This window comes from Rhinoderma darwinii, chromosome 1 (genome assembly GCF_050947455.1).
Source record: "Rhinoderma darwinii isolate aRhiDar2 chromosome 1, aRhiDar2.hap1, whole genome shotgun sequence".
NCBI classification, from domain to species: domain Eukaryota; kingdom Metazoa; phylum Chordata; class Amphibia; order Anura; family Rhinodermatidae; genus Rhinoderma; species Rhinoderma darwinii.
In genome coordinates, this window is record NC_134687.1 from 500,003,126 (window position 1) to 500,020,286 (window position 17,161).

At 38.8% G+C, this 17,161-nt stretch overlaps 1 protein-coding gene across 3 annotated transcripts in view; it reads right to left on the reverse strand.

Annotated features, from left to right (window-relative positions):
• The window catches only part of SLC12A2 (solute carrier family 12 member 2), a 115,616-nt gene that overhangs the window by 5,304 nt on the left and 93,151 nt on the right, over positions 1-17,161 (reverse strand). For 2 of the 3 annotated variants that reach the window (XM_075835854.1, XM_075835844.1), the window contains 7 exons: positions 17,043-17,149; positions 15,659-15,738; positions 10,553-10,684; positions 8,820-8,870; positions 3,896-4,018; positions 2,177-2,288; positions 1,309-1,395 (listed from right to left, as the gene is read on the reverse strand). In XM_075835854.1, the coding sequence (XP_075691969.1) occupies positions 1,309-1,395; positions 2,177-2,288; positions 3,896-4,018; positions 8,820-8,870; positions 10,553-10,684; positions 15,659-15,738; positions 17,043-17,149 (692 nt within the window). The remainder of the gene's footprint in view (positions 1-1,308; positions 1,396-2,176; positions 2,289-3,895; positions 4,019-8,819; positions 8,871-10,552; positions 10,685-15,658; positions 15,739-17,042; positions 17,150-17,161) is intronic. The other variant, XM_075835861.1, reaches the window with a different exon arrangement.

Here is a 17,161-nt window from a genome sequence, read left to right on the forward strand (position 1 = left end):
CTGACATTGTGAAAATGTACTCAACCCTTTACAATCATTTTGAAAAATAAAAAAATTAAAATTTAGGTTTGTGGCTTATAGTCGGATTTAAGCAGACACTTACATGCACAACACCGTCTAAAAATTAAAGTTAAAGATGTGCAGAGTTCATATATGCCACTTATTTCTAGGCCTACAGGCACTTATGTTCACAAAACAATAACTGAAGAGAACAAAAATGTCCAGTCCATGGCAATGAAATGAGATCCATCAGTTCATGCTTAGCAGATAACAAAAACAAACGGACTACAAGAAATCTGAAATAATATGAATAACAATCCTCAGAATTTGTTAGACCTCATGCACACGACCGTAGACATGAATGGGACCGCACTTTCATCCATAATTATGGAAGAACACTATGGTCGTGTGCATGGGGCCGTCGCTTGTATCGTAAAGCCGATATGCAATGTACCAAGATTTTATCTTGTACGTTTTTGTAATAAATATAGGGATATTTTTCTTGTTAACCAGTGTCCGTGTTTGCTTTTCCTTTCTCTGCAAATCCTTCCTGGCTGGAGTGAGCCTGGGCGGCTTCCCGAAGGATCCAAGGTCTGAGTTTTTCCTTTGTTCGAAAACGGAGGAATTTTAAGGCAATAGTGTTATCCGTAGTTTGGATGGAAGACAGCGTGCGCTACTGAGCAAGAGACAAAAGTGCCTGGGATCAATGTATCTGGTTTTACTTGACAGCTACCTTGCAAAGTGGAAACAACCTGCATTTTCAATGGAAAGAAACTATAAATGTGTGGTATTTTGCTTTCCTTTTAATTAAGCTCCGAAACAAACATTTACATATATTGCCTATATTTCGGAGACGTAGGACTTGGTGCTGTCTTGTTAATGAGCTCACTCTTTGAACTGCTCTACCATTGTTTTTACTATTGAATTAGATATCAAAAACAAGTTTACTGAAATAAAATGAATAACTTAATAAAAGGGAGAGGGGTTCGGCTGAGAAAGAAAGAAATCTATAGCATATACGTGTGCCTGTGTATAATCCAGCTGCTAACAATATGGTTTTTTTACACTTTTAGAATAGCTCTGTATGATCGGTTTCCAACAAGTAACAACCTGCAGTACACATGGTATTACCACACCCATGTGATTGTACAATTTCATGTTTCCAGGGCTAGACCATTGCTTGGAGGTAAAATAGAGGGTTACTAAAGCCTTTATGTTCTCACAGTATCAGAAAAGAAATGATAAAAGAACAAGTACACACAAGATTCTGCACCCATACGCACATCAGAAGCCAAAAACAAAACCTACTTTTCTTTCTTTGGCTTTGTGTTGATATCACCAAGGACCATGATGTCAGAGAAGTCAATTCTGAACTTGCTGAGTAACGTTGCCATCCTGAAAAAAACACCACGGTAGATGCAAGCATTAAGGACAATGAAAACGATCTTTATATTTGGGATACTCTGTTCTTACTAAGTTTGCGGATTTACTTCTTTCCCCTGGAGGAGAGGCTGAAAGTTTAGATTTAGCAGGCAAGTTTCAACAAAGTTATTATTGTGCACCCGGACATTAGACGAGTGCTGGTTTTCAAACCAGAACATCAGTTTTCTCCTCGTACACATATTTCAGTCATTTCCTCTGTCGTTTTTGGAATAACGTATTATGAGTTCATGTGTACAGATCATAATGTCACGGTACAAATTGTTTTGGTGGCTTAGGGTTGATTACTTAATGCTTTTTCCTTTTATCAGCAGATCAGCTGGTGATAAATGGATTTAAATTTGCTTTAAGCTGGAAGGACACCCCTTTGAACAGCAGCTTTTCCCACACGTCTCAAGAAAGAATCATAATGTAATGGATCATTATAAATAGTGATGATAAGGAGTGACAAATTGGATTACATTACTGATCTTATTCTGAAGCCTAATAAAGATCTTATCTGTGCATGTGACTCGGTGTGCAAAGCCTCCTAAAAAAATAACAGACAACCCCCTCAATATAGTTACTTGCCACCCCCTATCCTCAACCAGCCAATCAGACTGGGGAAGACATTTCAGCAGCTACTGGGGGAATGTATTACAAAGCGGCTAGTGGAAGGCCCCCTTCTAAATGCTCTACTAGTCCTAATGGGACAACCAGTTTAAATACATAAATGTAGTAAAAAGATTAAACTTACGCTCTGCGGTCATGATCTATCCTGTTGATTTTTCCACCGATAAAAACTCTGATCTTGCAGCCATTCCACTTCTTTTTCGTAGTCAGTAGGTATGGTATTAACAATGTTAACCCTGAGCAGGAGTAAAATGTATGTGTTACCCAAAACCAATGACAACCTTGTGCCAGAGCTTTATCAAGCATAAACGGAGAAAGACAGAATAAACCTGGGTATACACAACACGGATCAGTCATGGATTGCATCTGCACAGATCCCTAACAAAGGAGAAAAATAAAGCAAAGTTTGGTCGCCCTTTCTGTCTGGCATCCATTCTCCATTTAAGACACAAGACATGGTGGACGAGCCAGAACTTCTACAAACTCTTATTCAATTTCTCATCCTCAACCTTACTGCTTTATTAAAACGGAGTGTTGCCTAAATAAATACACTTGTGCAAATCTAATTATTTCATATAGTAGATTATTACTTATATTCGTGGGTAAGATCCTCTACACACACAGACCGTATACATGTATCCATGGTGCCATGTTGATAATTTGCCTGACAATAACTGAATGAGTAACATGGAAATGTTGGTGTCCAATAGTTACAACTCTAACATAATTATAAAACAGACATGACTCAAGCCTTCATACACTTCCCAGCACTGACTATAAAAATAAATCAATTCTATGCATAGCCCCCAAAGCTTATGCTAGGGACTGCAGAAAGACTCCGGCTTCAATCGATTGGCAAACGTAGTTAAAATTTATCCTCAGGGAGTAACATTGTGAATAAGGTCAAAACTGCACTGCTGAAGTTGTATATGAACCAACTAGTGATCAGCAGCAGATCGCTTCCCTACCAGACAGAAAGTCTTTGAACATTTGTTTCCAGGCCAAGGTCTACACAGCCTGCTGAGTATTAAAGCCGAAAGTGTGTCTCAAGAAGGTTTCACTTATATTGTCAGAAAATAATATGACAATTTTGAACCAACAATAACAGTTGACTTTTGCAAAGCGGGCCACACATAAAAAAGGACCTATCAGCAGCAACAGGGTACCGGTTTTACTTAACAAAAAAAACAACCCACTAGCCTGTGTTTTTGTAAATACATGTCATTACAACCTTATTATAGGATGTTCTTTCATTATGCAAATGACCCAACACTCCGGGTCCGAACTTCCTATTCTTTTTGATATCAGCAACCCATGCGTCCTCCTGTAAACCCCCGCAGCAGCATCGTCTCTGAACATGAGATCTCGCTGGTAATCACAGTTCTGTCTGAAAAACCTCTGTCTATTGTATTTGCAGAATATAAAATGTAATCAATCACACAATGAGGGTTTATTTTATGAAAAAAAAAAAAAAAACTGACGCTATTTTTCAAAAAAAATAAAAAATAGGTACCCTATTGCTGATAGCCACTCTTTAAGGTGGCCATACATATATTCGATTAATGTTCGCTCAACCTGCCGATTTCAGTGGGAATAGACGACCATCTAATATGTAGGTCGTCTCTAAATTCTTCTAACGTCAGAATTCGGGGGACAGAAGTATCAGGCAGTTGGACTTCAATATGCCCGATCCTTTTGTTCTCAGAGGTGTCTGGCAACGGCTTAGTTCCTTCTCCTCATCAGGAATACATGCAAGCTCGTCCGACAGCTATCTAATGTGCATGGCCAACAGAAGCTCTTAAGAAAGTCCAAAAAGCATGGGCACGCTTGTCAGTTGCCCTACCTCCATCGTCAAAAAGCCACCACACATCAACGGTGCTTTTGCATTGCTTCTTCTGGAATTGTAAGCTGGCGTCCAGAAGTCTTTGGTCTGCAGTGTCCAGAGCAACGCCTTGACCTTTGGAGTCTACAAACAAATGCAAAAATTATTAGAGAATTGCGGTTTACATGGTTTTAGTTACTACGAGTAAAAAGAAGAAGAAAAAGCAGAAATGTTTTTATTCCATAATAAAGCATTTAAATACGTCTATACTTTCTATAAAAGGCTTTACCAATTTAGAACTCCGGTTAATCAGCCGGATACGGGAATTGTTCACTAAGACAACAAGCCTCTTTTTCTTAACACTACCTGGTTACCACGTCCATTTGTTATTCACCCAAAGTTAAGGCGTTTAGCAATATTTACCTCTAGAAAACTAAAAATGTACTGATGTTACATTCGAAGGTCAGCTTCATCAGCTAAAGGACTGTCCAAACATAATACTATCAAGATGCCACACTGTTGGGTTTCTAGAAGCATTTGTGATGGTTGGCAGTTAAAGTGGGAGTTGGCAGTTATAGTGGGAGCAATGGTTGGCAGTTATAGTGGGGACCACTGAAACCATTATGTAAGGGAACTGAATTATCAGCAAGTCTCCTTAACCCCTTAGTGACCAGCCTATTTTAGGTCCTAATGACCACGCTATTTTTCTTTTTGTTTTTCTATTGTCACATTTAAAGAGCTATAACTTTTTTAATTTTCCGTCGACATAGCTGAGGACTTGTTTTTTGCGGGACTAGTTGTGCTTTTTAATAGCACCATTTTTGGGTACATATCATTTTTTTATTAACTTTTATTAAAATTTTTCGAAGGATTATAAAAAACCCTGAAATTCCACCATTGTTCTATGCGTTTTAAATTGACGCCGTTCACTGTGTAGCATAAATAACATGTTAACTTTATTCTATGGGTCGGTACGATTACGGCGATACCACATATGTAGAGGTTTTTTTTATCTTTTACGACTTTTGCACAATAAAAACACTTTTGAACTCAAATTATTTGTTTTTGCATCGTCGCTTTCCAAGAGCCATCATTTTTTTATTTTTCCATCAATGTAGGGATTTCTTTGGGCTTGTTTCTTGCGGTATGAGACGTAGTTATGATTGGTACTATTTTGGGGTGCATGGGACTTATCGATTCATTTTTATTATGACTTTTTTGGGGGGCAATGGAAAAAAAATGCAATTTTGCCATGTTTTTTTTGCGTTTTTTTTTTACGGTGTTCACCTTGCGGTTTAATTTACATATTAACTTTATTAATTGAGTCATTACGGTCGCGGCAATACCATATATGTGTACTTTTATTTATTTTTTACACTTAAAACCACTTTTTATGGAAAAAAATTGATTTACTGTAATTTTTATTAATAATCTTTATTTCACATTAATTACTTATTTTTATAGCCCTACTAGGGGACTTTACTGTGCGATCTAGGCGCGTCCTAATAGGCATATGTCCAGGGCAGTCCTGGCGGTTTTATCAAGCCCCCGGCTGCCATGACATCCCATCGGAGACCCGCGATTGCATTTGCGGGCCGCCGATGGGTGACAGAGGGAGCTCACTCTCTCTGTAAACAAGTTAAATGCCACGGTCGCTATTGCCGGCGGCATTTAACGGGTAAACTTCTATCGCGGGTGTTGGAGCAGGAGCCCGGCTGTCATCAGACAGCCGAGCCCCGGCTCCAGCCTGCACAGGACGCCCATGCAGGACTTAGACTGGGCCACCGTGAAAAGACAGCAGCCTAGCCTAAGGCCCCTTAGTGACCGCCGTGAAAAGGCATATTGGTGGTCACTAAGGGGTTAAAGTTATATAGCAACGGCTTGCGGTCTGATAAAAGAGCAGGTTTCTTCTGCCAAGTCTCACAATGTGCTGTCAGAATACAGACTGCCATAAGCAGCATATGTATTAACCTATTAATGACAGCTGCTAATAAGCATTATGACAGCCACAGAATATATAGCTCCTGCATTTTGGCGTCTATGTCTGCAGGGAACAGACTGGTAACAGAATTTCCCCAACGCTGAACGGCTCAATTATCAGAATTGCTCAGTAAAACAAAAGCTTTCAAATAACAATATATTAGGGGGATGCGGATACCCAATTCCCTAATAAAATACAAAAAATGTGGAGCTTGAACTTATCTACCAAGTAGTATAACCATTAGACCAGGGGTAGGCCGTCGTCTTGGTGAGGCAGATATCTACTGTAACACAGAAAGTTCCAGTGATAGTAATATTTTTGCACATAGAAAAGAAGCCTCCCTGTTTAGGCCAAACACTGGACTTATACCAGGTGCTATTCTTACATGATAATTAAATTTTTCACAAAACAGAGGTTTCAGTCACATTGTTTTCTCCAAAAAATTGAGCAGAATCATGGGACTAATTAATTTGAGTATAGGCGGGAAGAACTTGTCCTTTAGAATAGTAAAACAAAAACAGCTGTTCCTGTGGACTATGGTGATAACAATTACTGTTGCTTTAGTCCAAGACTTGTGAACGGATGTGCGTTCAATATTGAACTAAAGGTCCTTTTAGACGATCCGATATTGGCCGTGAAAAATTACCGTTTCCTCCATTCACAAGGAGCAATGATTTGTAATGTATGGGGACGAGCGATAGTTACTACGATCGTTCGTCCCCATGGCAGTTGCATCATGTTGGCAGCACATCTCCCCGTTTACACAGGAAAATGTGCTGCAGACTAGTGACCATATTATGGCCACATAAAAGTTCGGATCATCCGATAAACAAGCATTTACTCGTTCATCGGCTGATCGTTGGCCTGTTTTCATATTAACAGTTATTTGCCCGCTCATTGGCCCATGCAGAAGGGCTTAAAGGCATCAGTGATCTACCAGTAGACATTTTAAACAGAAAAAAAAAAGACTTAGTAAATATTGCCCCATTGTTTTCATGTATAATAGCTTAACCCCTTAATGACCGGGCCATTTTGCACGTTAATGACCAAGGATTATTTCTTGTTTTTTCACGCTCGCATTCCAAGAGTCGTAACTTTTTCTTTATTCCGTCGACATAGCCGTATAAGGGCTTGTTTTTTTTGCGGGACGAGTTGTATTTTGTAATTGGACCATTTTTAGATGCTTATAATATATTGATTAACTTTTATTAACTTTATTTTAGGAGAGAATTGAAAATAAGCAGCTATTCCAGCATTAATTTTCACGTTATAAATTTACGCCGTTTACTATGCAGCGTAAATAACATGTTAACTTTATTCTATGGGTCGGCACGATTACGGGGATACCAAATATGTAAAGGTTTTATATGTTTTTCCTACGTTTGCACAATAAAAAGCCTTTTAGAAAAAAATTACTTGTTTTTGCATCGCCGCATTCCAAGAGCCGTAACGTTTTTTATTTTTCCGTCGATGTGGCCGTATGGGGGCTTGATTTTTGCGGGACAATGTGTCGTTTTCATTAGTACTATTTTGGGGTACATAGGACTTATAGATTAACTTTTATTTTATTTTTTATGGGGGGGAATGGGAGAAAAGAGAATTTTGCCGTTGTTTTTTGCGTTTTCTTGCGATCACAGGACGGATATATCCGCCGTCCTGCGCAAACTAGCAGCTGCTGAGGACGGATATATCCGTCCTTCGGCATTAAGGAGTTAAAGAGGCTCTGTCACCAGATTATCAAATCCCTATCGCCTATTGCATGCGATTGGCGCTGCAAAGTTATGAGCAATTTTATATTTAAGCAAATGAGCCTTTCTAATGGACAACTGGGCGTGTATTGTGCTTTTAGCAACTGGGCGTGTTTACTTCTTTCACAGCACAATCACACTGTGCTGTGGATCATGTTGGGCTGGAACAATGAGAAGTGTATGACGCTGATTGATCACTGATTGGTCAGCGTCATACACTCCTCTGTACAACACCCAGTTGGTAAAAAGTAAAAACACACCCAGTTGTCCATTGAGAAACTCATTAGCATAAATCTAAACTAGCTCATAACTTGCTCAAAAATGATCGTTTTTCAAAATAAAAACCACTGCTGTTATCTACATTACAGCGCCAATCAGATTATGTAGGAGACAGGGCACTTATAATCTGGTGACAGAGCCTCTTTAAGTGTTACTGTGTAGATAACATCCATAGTAAACGCCTGCATGAGTCTCTTTATAGCTGTAGGTATAGAAAAGATCTAAATGTAAAGAATTTGCAATCTTGTTTCAACAAGTATGAATTACATGGAAGTTATCAAGTTCGACTTGTTTGCGGTATAAGTGATACAAAGCAAATACCAGTAGAAAGCCTGAAGATAAAACAAAACAAACAATCTCATATAGAAAGCCACACAATAAGAGATGGTTATAAAGAGCGGAAAAAACTATAACCTGGAAAGGAAGGAGAAATTAAACAGAGTAAAGCCGCAACAAGTCGCAGACTCGTGGATTTTCATTGTGGATTTTACCCTTTGCAATGCCATGGTGTGAGATCTGCGTCAAATCTGTATCAAAATGTGACAAATCTGTGACGTGTGAACTCAGCCTAAGCGTTATCAATGACTAAAGATTCTTCCTAAATATTTCCATATATCTATTTATTTATAAATTATTATTCTTTTTTTTTCTAATTACCAGATGAGTTTGATCCTCGACAGCAGTTGTCTCCAGCCGGTGACTCTCCAACTACAACTCCCAGGGTGCTGGGAGCAAGCAGCTGTCTAAATGCTGGAAATTGTAGTTTCGCAACGACTGGGGAGCCACAGGTTGGAGAACATTGCTTTCACAGTAAAATGAATTTCATGGTTCGGAAAAGGAAAGATGAAAAATCAGACAGCACAAAAAAAAAGAAGGAAGTTGAAAAAGAACCAAAGATAAAATAAGGGATGTAACAAACAAAAAATATAATGCCTGCCTTTTTTCAACAGAGGTTGTGTAGGTTGTATCTTTCCATCGTCTTCCTCATCTGGATATTATTTAGAAAGAAACATGAAAGGCAATGTTAATTATATTAACAGCCAATAGAAAAAAACAAAAATGACCAAGATGAAATGAATGAAAATAAAGTACAGAACATAAAGACACAGGTCATAGTAATGTACTGCCAAATGACACTAAACCAGACACAAACCGCGACCTACAAAATAATGTAGACATTCAGGTAGCACATGTCTGAGTCACAAGCTTATTTTCAAGAACGCACGGGTGAAAATGAAAGTTGGACTCACACGGGCACATTTTTCATGTTTTGAAACCGGAGACCTAAAATATTTTCCACAATCTTCAAACTAATGCTACAATTCATTGTTATCCAAGTAGAGTTAAAAAGAGTGCTCTGACCCAAGTGTGCAAATACTGAACTTCAAAAAGGGAAGAAAACCGAAGTGCTTGAAGTACAAGGCCTTAGGGCATTTGAACCATTTCAGTGCAAAAAGATTGATTGCTTTCCGACATTTAGGATGATATATTACACTAAATTGTTATTTATCCTAAACAGCAAAGCTGTATTTTTCTTCTGGAGATAATGGGGGCAATTGATTAAAAACTGGTGCAACAGTAAAGAGAAGGAGTTGTCCATGGAAACCAATCAGGATGCGGCTTTCATTTTCCAAAGGAACTCTGAGAAATGAATGGTGGGATTTGGCTGGTTGCTATTGGCGACTACTTGACTTTTGCCTGGCACTAGTCTTTACCATATCATACCAGCCGACATTTTTGTCTTTTGCTGGACTGTTCCCTTTACTGAACCCATAAGTGGTGTGGGAGCTGCCACAGTTTTCCACAACTCTGGTCCCGGAAGCTCCTGCAACGGTGACGTGACATACATAGGTTACGTACTGCTGCAGCATATCGCTGGCCTCAGCGGTCACGGGACGTTCATGGCAACATCACTGCTGAGGCCAGCAATTGGCTGCTGTGACACGTGACCGCTGCATAAGCTTCGGGACCGGAGTGGCAGTGCTAGGGGCGTTTCAAAGGTACCTGTTAGTTTATTATTTATACCCTCTGGCACAATTTTAAAACTCCCGGATACCCCCTTAAATGTCCAGTGATTTGGGTTTTAAAAGTAGAGGGATATAATGTTTCTTATCCACAGGGATTTATATAATTTCTACTACTACTTTGTGTACCAGTTAGGTACTGTACATCCTAATTTTAGACTTCAGATATCCCGAATAGCATTTAATATAACGATACAAAGGGTACCCACATATGTAGCAAGTTTGTTGCAGATTTTTCACAGCAAATCCGCAGCAAAATCTACATGTGTTACGTGCGGATTCACAGGGATTTCACCCTTTCTACATTGAAAAACCGTGAAAACCACTGAACATCAGGAACAGAATTAGAATGCTCAGATTTCTGTGCGGTTACTGTTCCGTAGCATGTGGATAAGATTTGTGCGAACCTCATTCACAGGACTAGTACAGTAAACCGCTGCCGATTGTACATGTGCAAATCCGCATGAAAATCACAGCATTGCTGTCCCATGCGCAGGGAGGCTAAAACTTTTGCACCATTTTAAAAAAATATACAGAAAAAAAAGAAGCGCAAAAAAACATTAACAGCCATGTGTATATATTTGGATAAACCTTAAAAGAAAAAAAAAAAAAAAAGCATAAACTAGTTCAAATGTTCTTCTCATACCTTTTCTCATCATTGGACTGGTGTCACTGGAGAAAGGCTTTGAGGACTCCTCTTCTGCCTTTTTATTATAGTCTACGTTTACTACTACATCTTTGGTGCCGGGAGACTTTTCTTGTGATGACAGCAATTCCTCTGAAGAAGAAAAGAAACAATACATGAGCTTCAGCAAGAAAAGAGTTCAAATAAATTCCTGAAAAGGCCAAAAGGTCACTGATGTTAGATGAGAAGTGAAGAAAGGGTCTACAGGAGGACAATTAAAGGGGTTGTCCGGGCATTTTATATTCATGACCTATTCTTATGATCGACCATTAATATCAGACCGGTGGGGGTCCAACTCCCGGCAACACCACCGATCAGATGATTGATAGGGCTGCATTGTTCGTTGATGCAGCCTTTTCCCAGTTTACAGGCACAGCACCCATACACTTCCATAGAGGCTATGCCAGGGATTGCAGGTCCGGTCCCATTCAAGTGAATGGGACTGAGCTGCAATCCCAGGCACAGCCGCTACAAAAGTGTATTGCGCTGTGCCTGGTAAACACTAAAGAGGTTGCAGCAACAAGCGTCACAGTCACTCCAGTTAGCTGATCGTGAGGGTGCTGGGAATCGGACACCCGCCGATCGGATATCGATGGTCTATCCTACGGATAGGCCACCAATATAAGATGCCCGGACAACCCCGTTAAATCTCATTTAACGTTGCTTTTAATATTTTAGAAGCCTGAAATTCCTGATACTTTACTAGTGACAACCTGTCAAGTGTTATTCCTTCGTTTTTCCTCCAAACATACTGACAATCAATAACTAGCTACACAGTTGCAGAAAGAGATCAGTAAATTCCTGAATTGGTGCGTAATTTGGGAAAAAATCTGGGCCATTGGGTTCTGAAGTCAGTCTGACATCCATAGACTCCGGCAGCTATTGACCAGATACTATTGATCTTTTGATTTCCGCTCAGACAAGCTAAAGAGATTTGTAGTAATTAAGATTTCAATTAAAAAGTGCTTCCAGGACAAAGCAGACCAAAGCATAAAATATCTGGAGGTAAAATGGACAATTCTGCTTCTGGTCTATATTGGGCGTTCAACGCTAAAAGGACCAAGGAAAAAATTCCATCAGCTTGATTAAAGTATTGTCAAGTATTGTGATTTGCAGGGGGAACTATTTCCTGCACTTTCTGAAGGAAAGGGACAGTTTACAGTGTTTTTTTTTTTAAAGTTTCCATTACAATTCTAACCAACAGGAAATTCTTTCCTCCTGAACTATAAATTAGGCTAGTTAAAAAGAAATATTTCTAATCCTCCCCTTAGAAGGTACTCTTCAGCAACCTGCATAAGTTCTACCACATGATGGGCAAATAAATGATCAGACGGGTGAGTCATCAATCACCATCTTTCTAAGGTTTCTGCTCGTTCCTTAGTTTATCCTCATAAGTGCCTAAAACAAAGGCCATGAGGTGAATACTTAAACATTCATGACTTTATGGCCATGGGAACAAGGAACACAAACTAATGATGACTTCTAAAGACAGATCATTTACAGACAGACTGGTTCTAGTTGACGGCTTAATATAGAACTACTTCAGGGATCAGGCTCAAACGTTAATTCACAAAGTTTATGTAGCAATGTCAACTTCCCGTTCTTTCCAAATATCCCATAGGAGTTTGATGAAAGAACAAAAAAAAATGTTTAAAAAGAATGGGTTCAGATCTTTTATCCACATGTTCACCATTAGAGATAGGCACAGCTGTAGGTACCCTTTCTATAGCGTGGAAAGGATGCTGCAAATCACGGGTTATAAAAAATAAATAAAAATAATAATAATTACTGATTAAGTTAGTAACCCAAACATACCAACACCCACAATTTATGAAACGGCCTTACTATAGCTTATAGAGAACATTTTGGTGACTTGACTGCCAATAACACTTGCCCTTGGGTTGACAGTGCTGCAACCTAAAAGGTACTATCGAAAATGATGAGCCAGTAGATATTTATTGAATGCACTTCTCAGCCACGTCTCGATTAGGACATTGAAGGCACCAAAACAATCGTACCGAGTGACAAAGACAATTTAATTGGAGTAGTCTGTATGTCAATATTGGTGCACCCAATCCCACAATTTGTTTTTAGTAGATTAGGGCCCAATTTTAGAAACAAGTACGCAAAAGAATAATAAATGGACCAGTAAAAGCGGTCTTCCTGGAAAAGTAGGCACAGTCCAGATCAGACAATAAAATTGATAGGGAAAACTTGACATGTTTTCTACATCACGCTACACCTATAAAACAGTCATTGCTTTTTTTTTTTCTTTCTCAAAAACAAAACACAATAGCGATTCTTGCCGGAAACTAGTCTTTCCTGTGGTATTTCATTCATCTATAAATAAGTCACTGATGCAGCTGCTCGTAAAGAATTCCCAGCGGAGAGCCATTTGCCAGGAATAAAATAGAAAATGCCACAGAGCCCTGCAATATACAGCCATAAAAGTGTAAAGAGACACTTTCTTACTAGAACCAACAGCTTAAACGTCTGCCCGCACAGATTCCAGAATTTAAGCAACCAATCTTTATTATCAATGGTCTTGTAAAAAAATCACAGGTCACCAAAAATCTGGGTTAAATCTTAATCTACCCCAATTCCCTTTTTTTCCCCCAAAAAAGAAACTAAAGCCAAAAAAACTACATCTTTTTCAGTGAAAAAGTACAGACTGTTCCTGTTCACATAACATTATCACACATTATAGGATGTCCCGTTTTTTTTTTTATTCCCACCTCATCTCAGCGCAGTCATTTTCCATTGTAAACTATAATGGTTTGTGCTTTTAAAGAGGCTCTGTCACCAGATTTTGCAACCCCTATCTCCTATTGCAGCAGATCGGCGCTGCAATGTAGATAAGAGTAACGTTTTTTTTTTTTTTCAAAAACAAGCATTTTTTGGCCAAGTTATGACCATTTTTATATTTATGCAAATGAGGCTTTCTTAAGTACATCTGGGCGTGTATTGTGTATGTACATCTGGGCGTTTTTACTTCTTTTACTAGCTGGGCGTTGTGACTAGGAGTGTATGATGCTGACGAATCAGCATCATCCACTTCTCTTCGTTAACACCCAGCTTCTGGCAGTGCACAGAAACACAGCGTGTCCTCGCGAGATCACACTGTGACGTCACTTCCTGCCCCAGGTCCTGCATCGTGTCGGACGAGCGAGGACACATCGGCACCAGGCGACAGAGGCTACAGATGATTCTGCAGCAGCATCGGCGTTTGCAGGTAAGTCGATGTAGCCTCTGTCGCCTGGTGCCGATGTGTCCTCGCTCGTCCGACACGATGCAGGACCTGGGGCAGGAAGTGACGTTACAGCATGATCTCTCGAGAACACGCTGTGGCAATAATACACTGCAATACAGAAGTACACAAAAGCAAATAATTTTGACAAAAATGTGTTTTTACTGTGTAAGAGTAGGAAAACCTAAAAAAATCCATATAAATTTGTTATAGTCGTAATCGTAACGACCCGCTGAATAAAGTTATTATGTTATTTATACCACATGGTAAATTGTGTAAAATTAAGACGCAAAAAAAAAAATGGCGAAATTTCAGGTTTTTTCCCAGTAACCCACTAAAAAAAGTTAATCAATAACTTATATGTACCCCAAAATGTTGTTATTATAGAATACAACTTGCCCCGCAAAAAAAAAGTCCTTATACAGCTGTCGACACAAAAATAAAATAGTTATAGATCTTTGAATAAGACGATGGAAAAAAACTTACAAAATTACTTGGTCATTAAGGTTTAAAATACCGTTGGTATTAAGGGGTTAATATAGATGTTTTTATATCGTGGCTATTTCAGAGCTATATAGCTTTTACCCTGGCAACCTATATTTACGATATGGCTTTCAGATGAGTCGTGCACGGCCAACCTTATAGCCCCAAAAAAAAAAAAAAAAAAAGTTGTTTTTTTGTCTTCTCTTATTTGTATAATTGTTTGTGTTATTATTAGGGTTAGATCTGGCAATACATGCCGTTTAGGAAAATCTATATAATTTTTTTTTTTTTTATTAACAATAGTTTATTTACATTGAACTTTAAACTAACCTGAAGATAAGGTTTCAATGTGTAATTAATAAATATGCATCCAATTTGAAGCATGATGTATTACGTTTGGTAGAAAGCGTTGAAGATTTTACCGACAATATTTTTGGTGTCCGAATACTTTGGAGGTTGAGGAGTTTCATATGTTCTAGTAGGGTGCACTAATCTTCAACGAATCAATGCTTAGAACAAACCGACAAGCACATGTGGCAATGAAAGGAGGGTGAACATCTGAGCTACGTCATACATTCCTTCCATTGTCTAAATATCCACACTGCTCATGAGAGAGAGCAGGCAACATTTACAATTTGTGCTATCAGTCAGCAAAGTTATTGTCAACTAACTTCACCCTGCCATGTCAATACAACCTCTCGGCTTTACTGGTCTCAGTTTCCTCTCATACAACAGTCCTTCCCAAAGGGAGGGGTGAAAACCTTTCAATAATAGAATGTCCTGTCACACCTACCTCTGGCATCCTCATCATGACCTTCATGATATTCCTGCCTCTAAACATCATGTCATTCAAGTCACTGGAAAGTTTAATTCGTCCCTATTAGATTATTGAGTACATTCCAGCAAGTCATGAATATGTTATTCGGGAGGCAGAACACGTGTCCGCTACGAGATACCCTGAATACTTATCAGTGATAGACAACTGTAGGCTAAAACAATAGATACCAGAAATACATTTGAAGTATTTTGCTTCCCCCATCTATGTTTTTATCCTACACAAAGTTAAAGACAAGCTATTAGATAAAGTTTACACAACGTATTATATTTTCAATCAAAATAGAGATCCCAGAATACTTGAAACTGATGTAAACTAACAGAGCATACACCAAAGAGGAGGCTGTAGAAAAAAATAAATAACAGAAATCTATAAAAAGAAGTCCTGATGTTGTCGGACAAAAAGGGTGTTTTTTTTAATCACGATCAGCCAAAAAAGATAGTGCTGTGACTTTGATTGACCGGATGCAAAATAGTACTAGACACATATTAAGTTTAGTTACCTTGGCCTTGTAGATGTGAAATATCTAGTCCTTCTTTCAGACGTATCACAACTACACCATACTGGAAGTCAAAGGCATCACTAGGGTAAAGAAAGGAAGAAAAAAAAGTTAAAAATACGTGTACATAAAGTAAAATACACTGGTTTCCTTTTTATGTGTGTCTTTAGATGACCAACCTATTTGATTATATTAGGTCATGAAACCTTCTTGCTGCATTACGGACGTCCGTTACGGAGCTGGAGTATAGAAAAACCCAGGTCCAGGTTGGTTTTAAAGCCGTGCATTGTGCTATACTTAAAGAGGCTCTGTCACCAGATTATAAGTGCCCTGTCTCCTACATAATCTGATCGGCGCTGTAATGTAGAGAACAGCAGTAGTTTTTATTTTGAAAACAATCATTTTTGAGTAAGTTATGAGCAATTTTAGATTTATGCTAATGAGTTTCTCAATGGACAACTGGGCGTGTTTTTACTTTTTACCAACTGGGCGTTGTACAGAGGAGTGTATGAGGCTGACCAATCAGTGACCAATCAGTGTCAGACACGTCTCATTGTTCCAGCTCAGCATGATCCACAGCCCAGTGTGATTGTGCAGTGAAAGAAGCTGGGCTGGAACAATGAGAAGTGCAGGACACGGATTAGTCACCGATTGGTCAGCCTCATACACTCCTCTGTACAACACCCTGTTGGTAAAAACACGCCCAGTTGTCCATTGAGAGTCATTAGCATAAATCTAAACTAGCTCATAACTTGCTCAAAAACGATCGTTTTTCAAAATAAAAACCACTGCTGTTATCTACATTACAGCGCCGATCGGATTATGTAGGAGACAGGTCACTTATAATCTGGTGACAGAGCCTCTTTAATGTATCGAGAGTAGTTGTGAAACTCAAGTGCAATCCAAAGCAGGTAAATATTTTCTCACCGCGATTCCCTGTAATCATGTAGCTAAACGTCTTGTGTCTATCAACGTGTTTCCCAAATAAATAGTGTGCTTGTGTTTGTTTTACCAGTGAAAACAGCTAAGAGCATTAATCTAATCCACATTATGCACCGCTGGTCGTTGTAAGTCATACTCAATAGAAATGCATTGCATCAGAATCACAAGACAGAAAACAAAGCAAAGGGAACATACAGTAGCATTGAAAACGAAGTTAAAAAAATATTAGTGCCAATTTCTGAAGATATAATTCATGTGTAAGGTTCTTGAGAAATATAAACTTTTGGCCGAAACGTTGCCGGTCCTGTACTGCTCTCGTGTGACTTGGAATAAAAGACTAAATGTTTATTTGAAAACGATTATCATCATCTGAATACGGATTCTTGGCGTTCCCCATTGGACAAATGTCTGAGGATTCTAAATACTGTGATTTTCCAATACTTACTGTAATAAGTTAATGTAGGTCTCAACATCTTTCATATCTGACTGAATCCAATTATTCTTGAAGCCAAGCACAAGAGTATTTGGTCTCATTCTCCCCAATCCTGCAGCCTACAAAGCAGA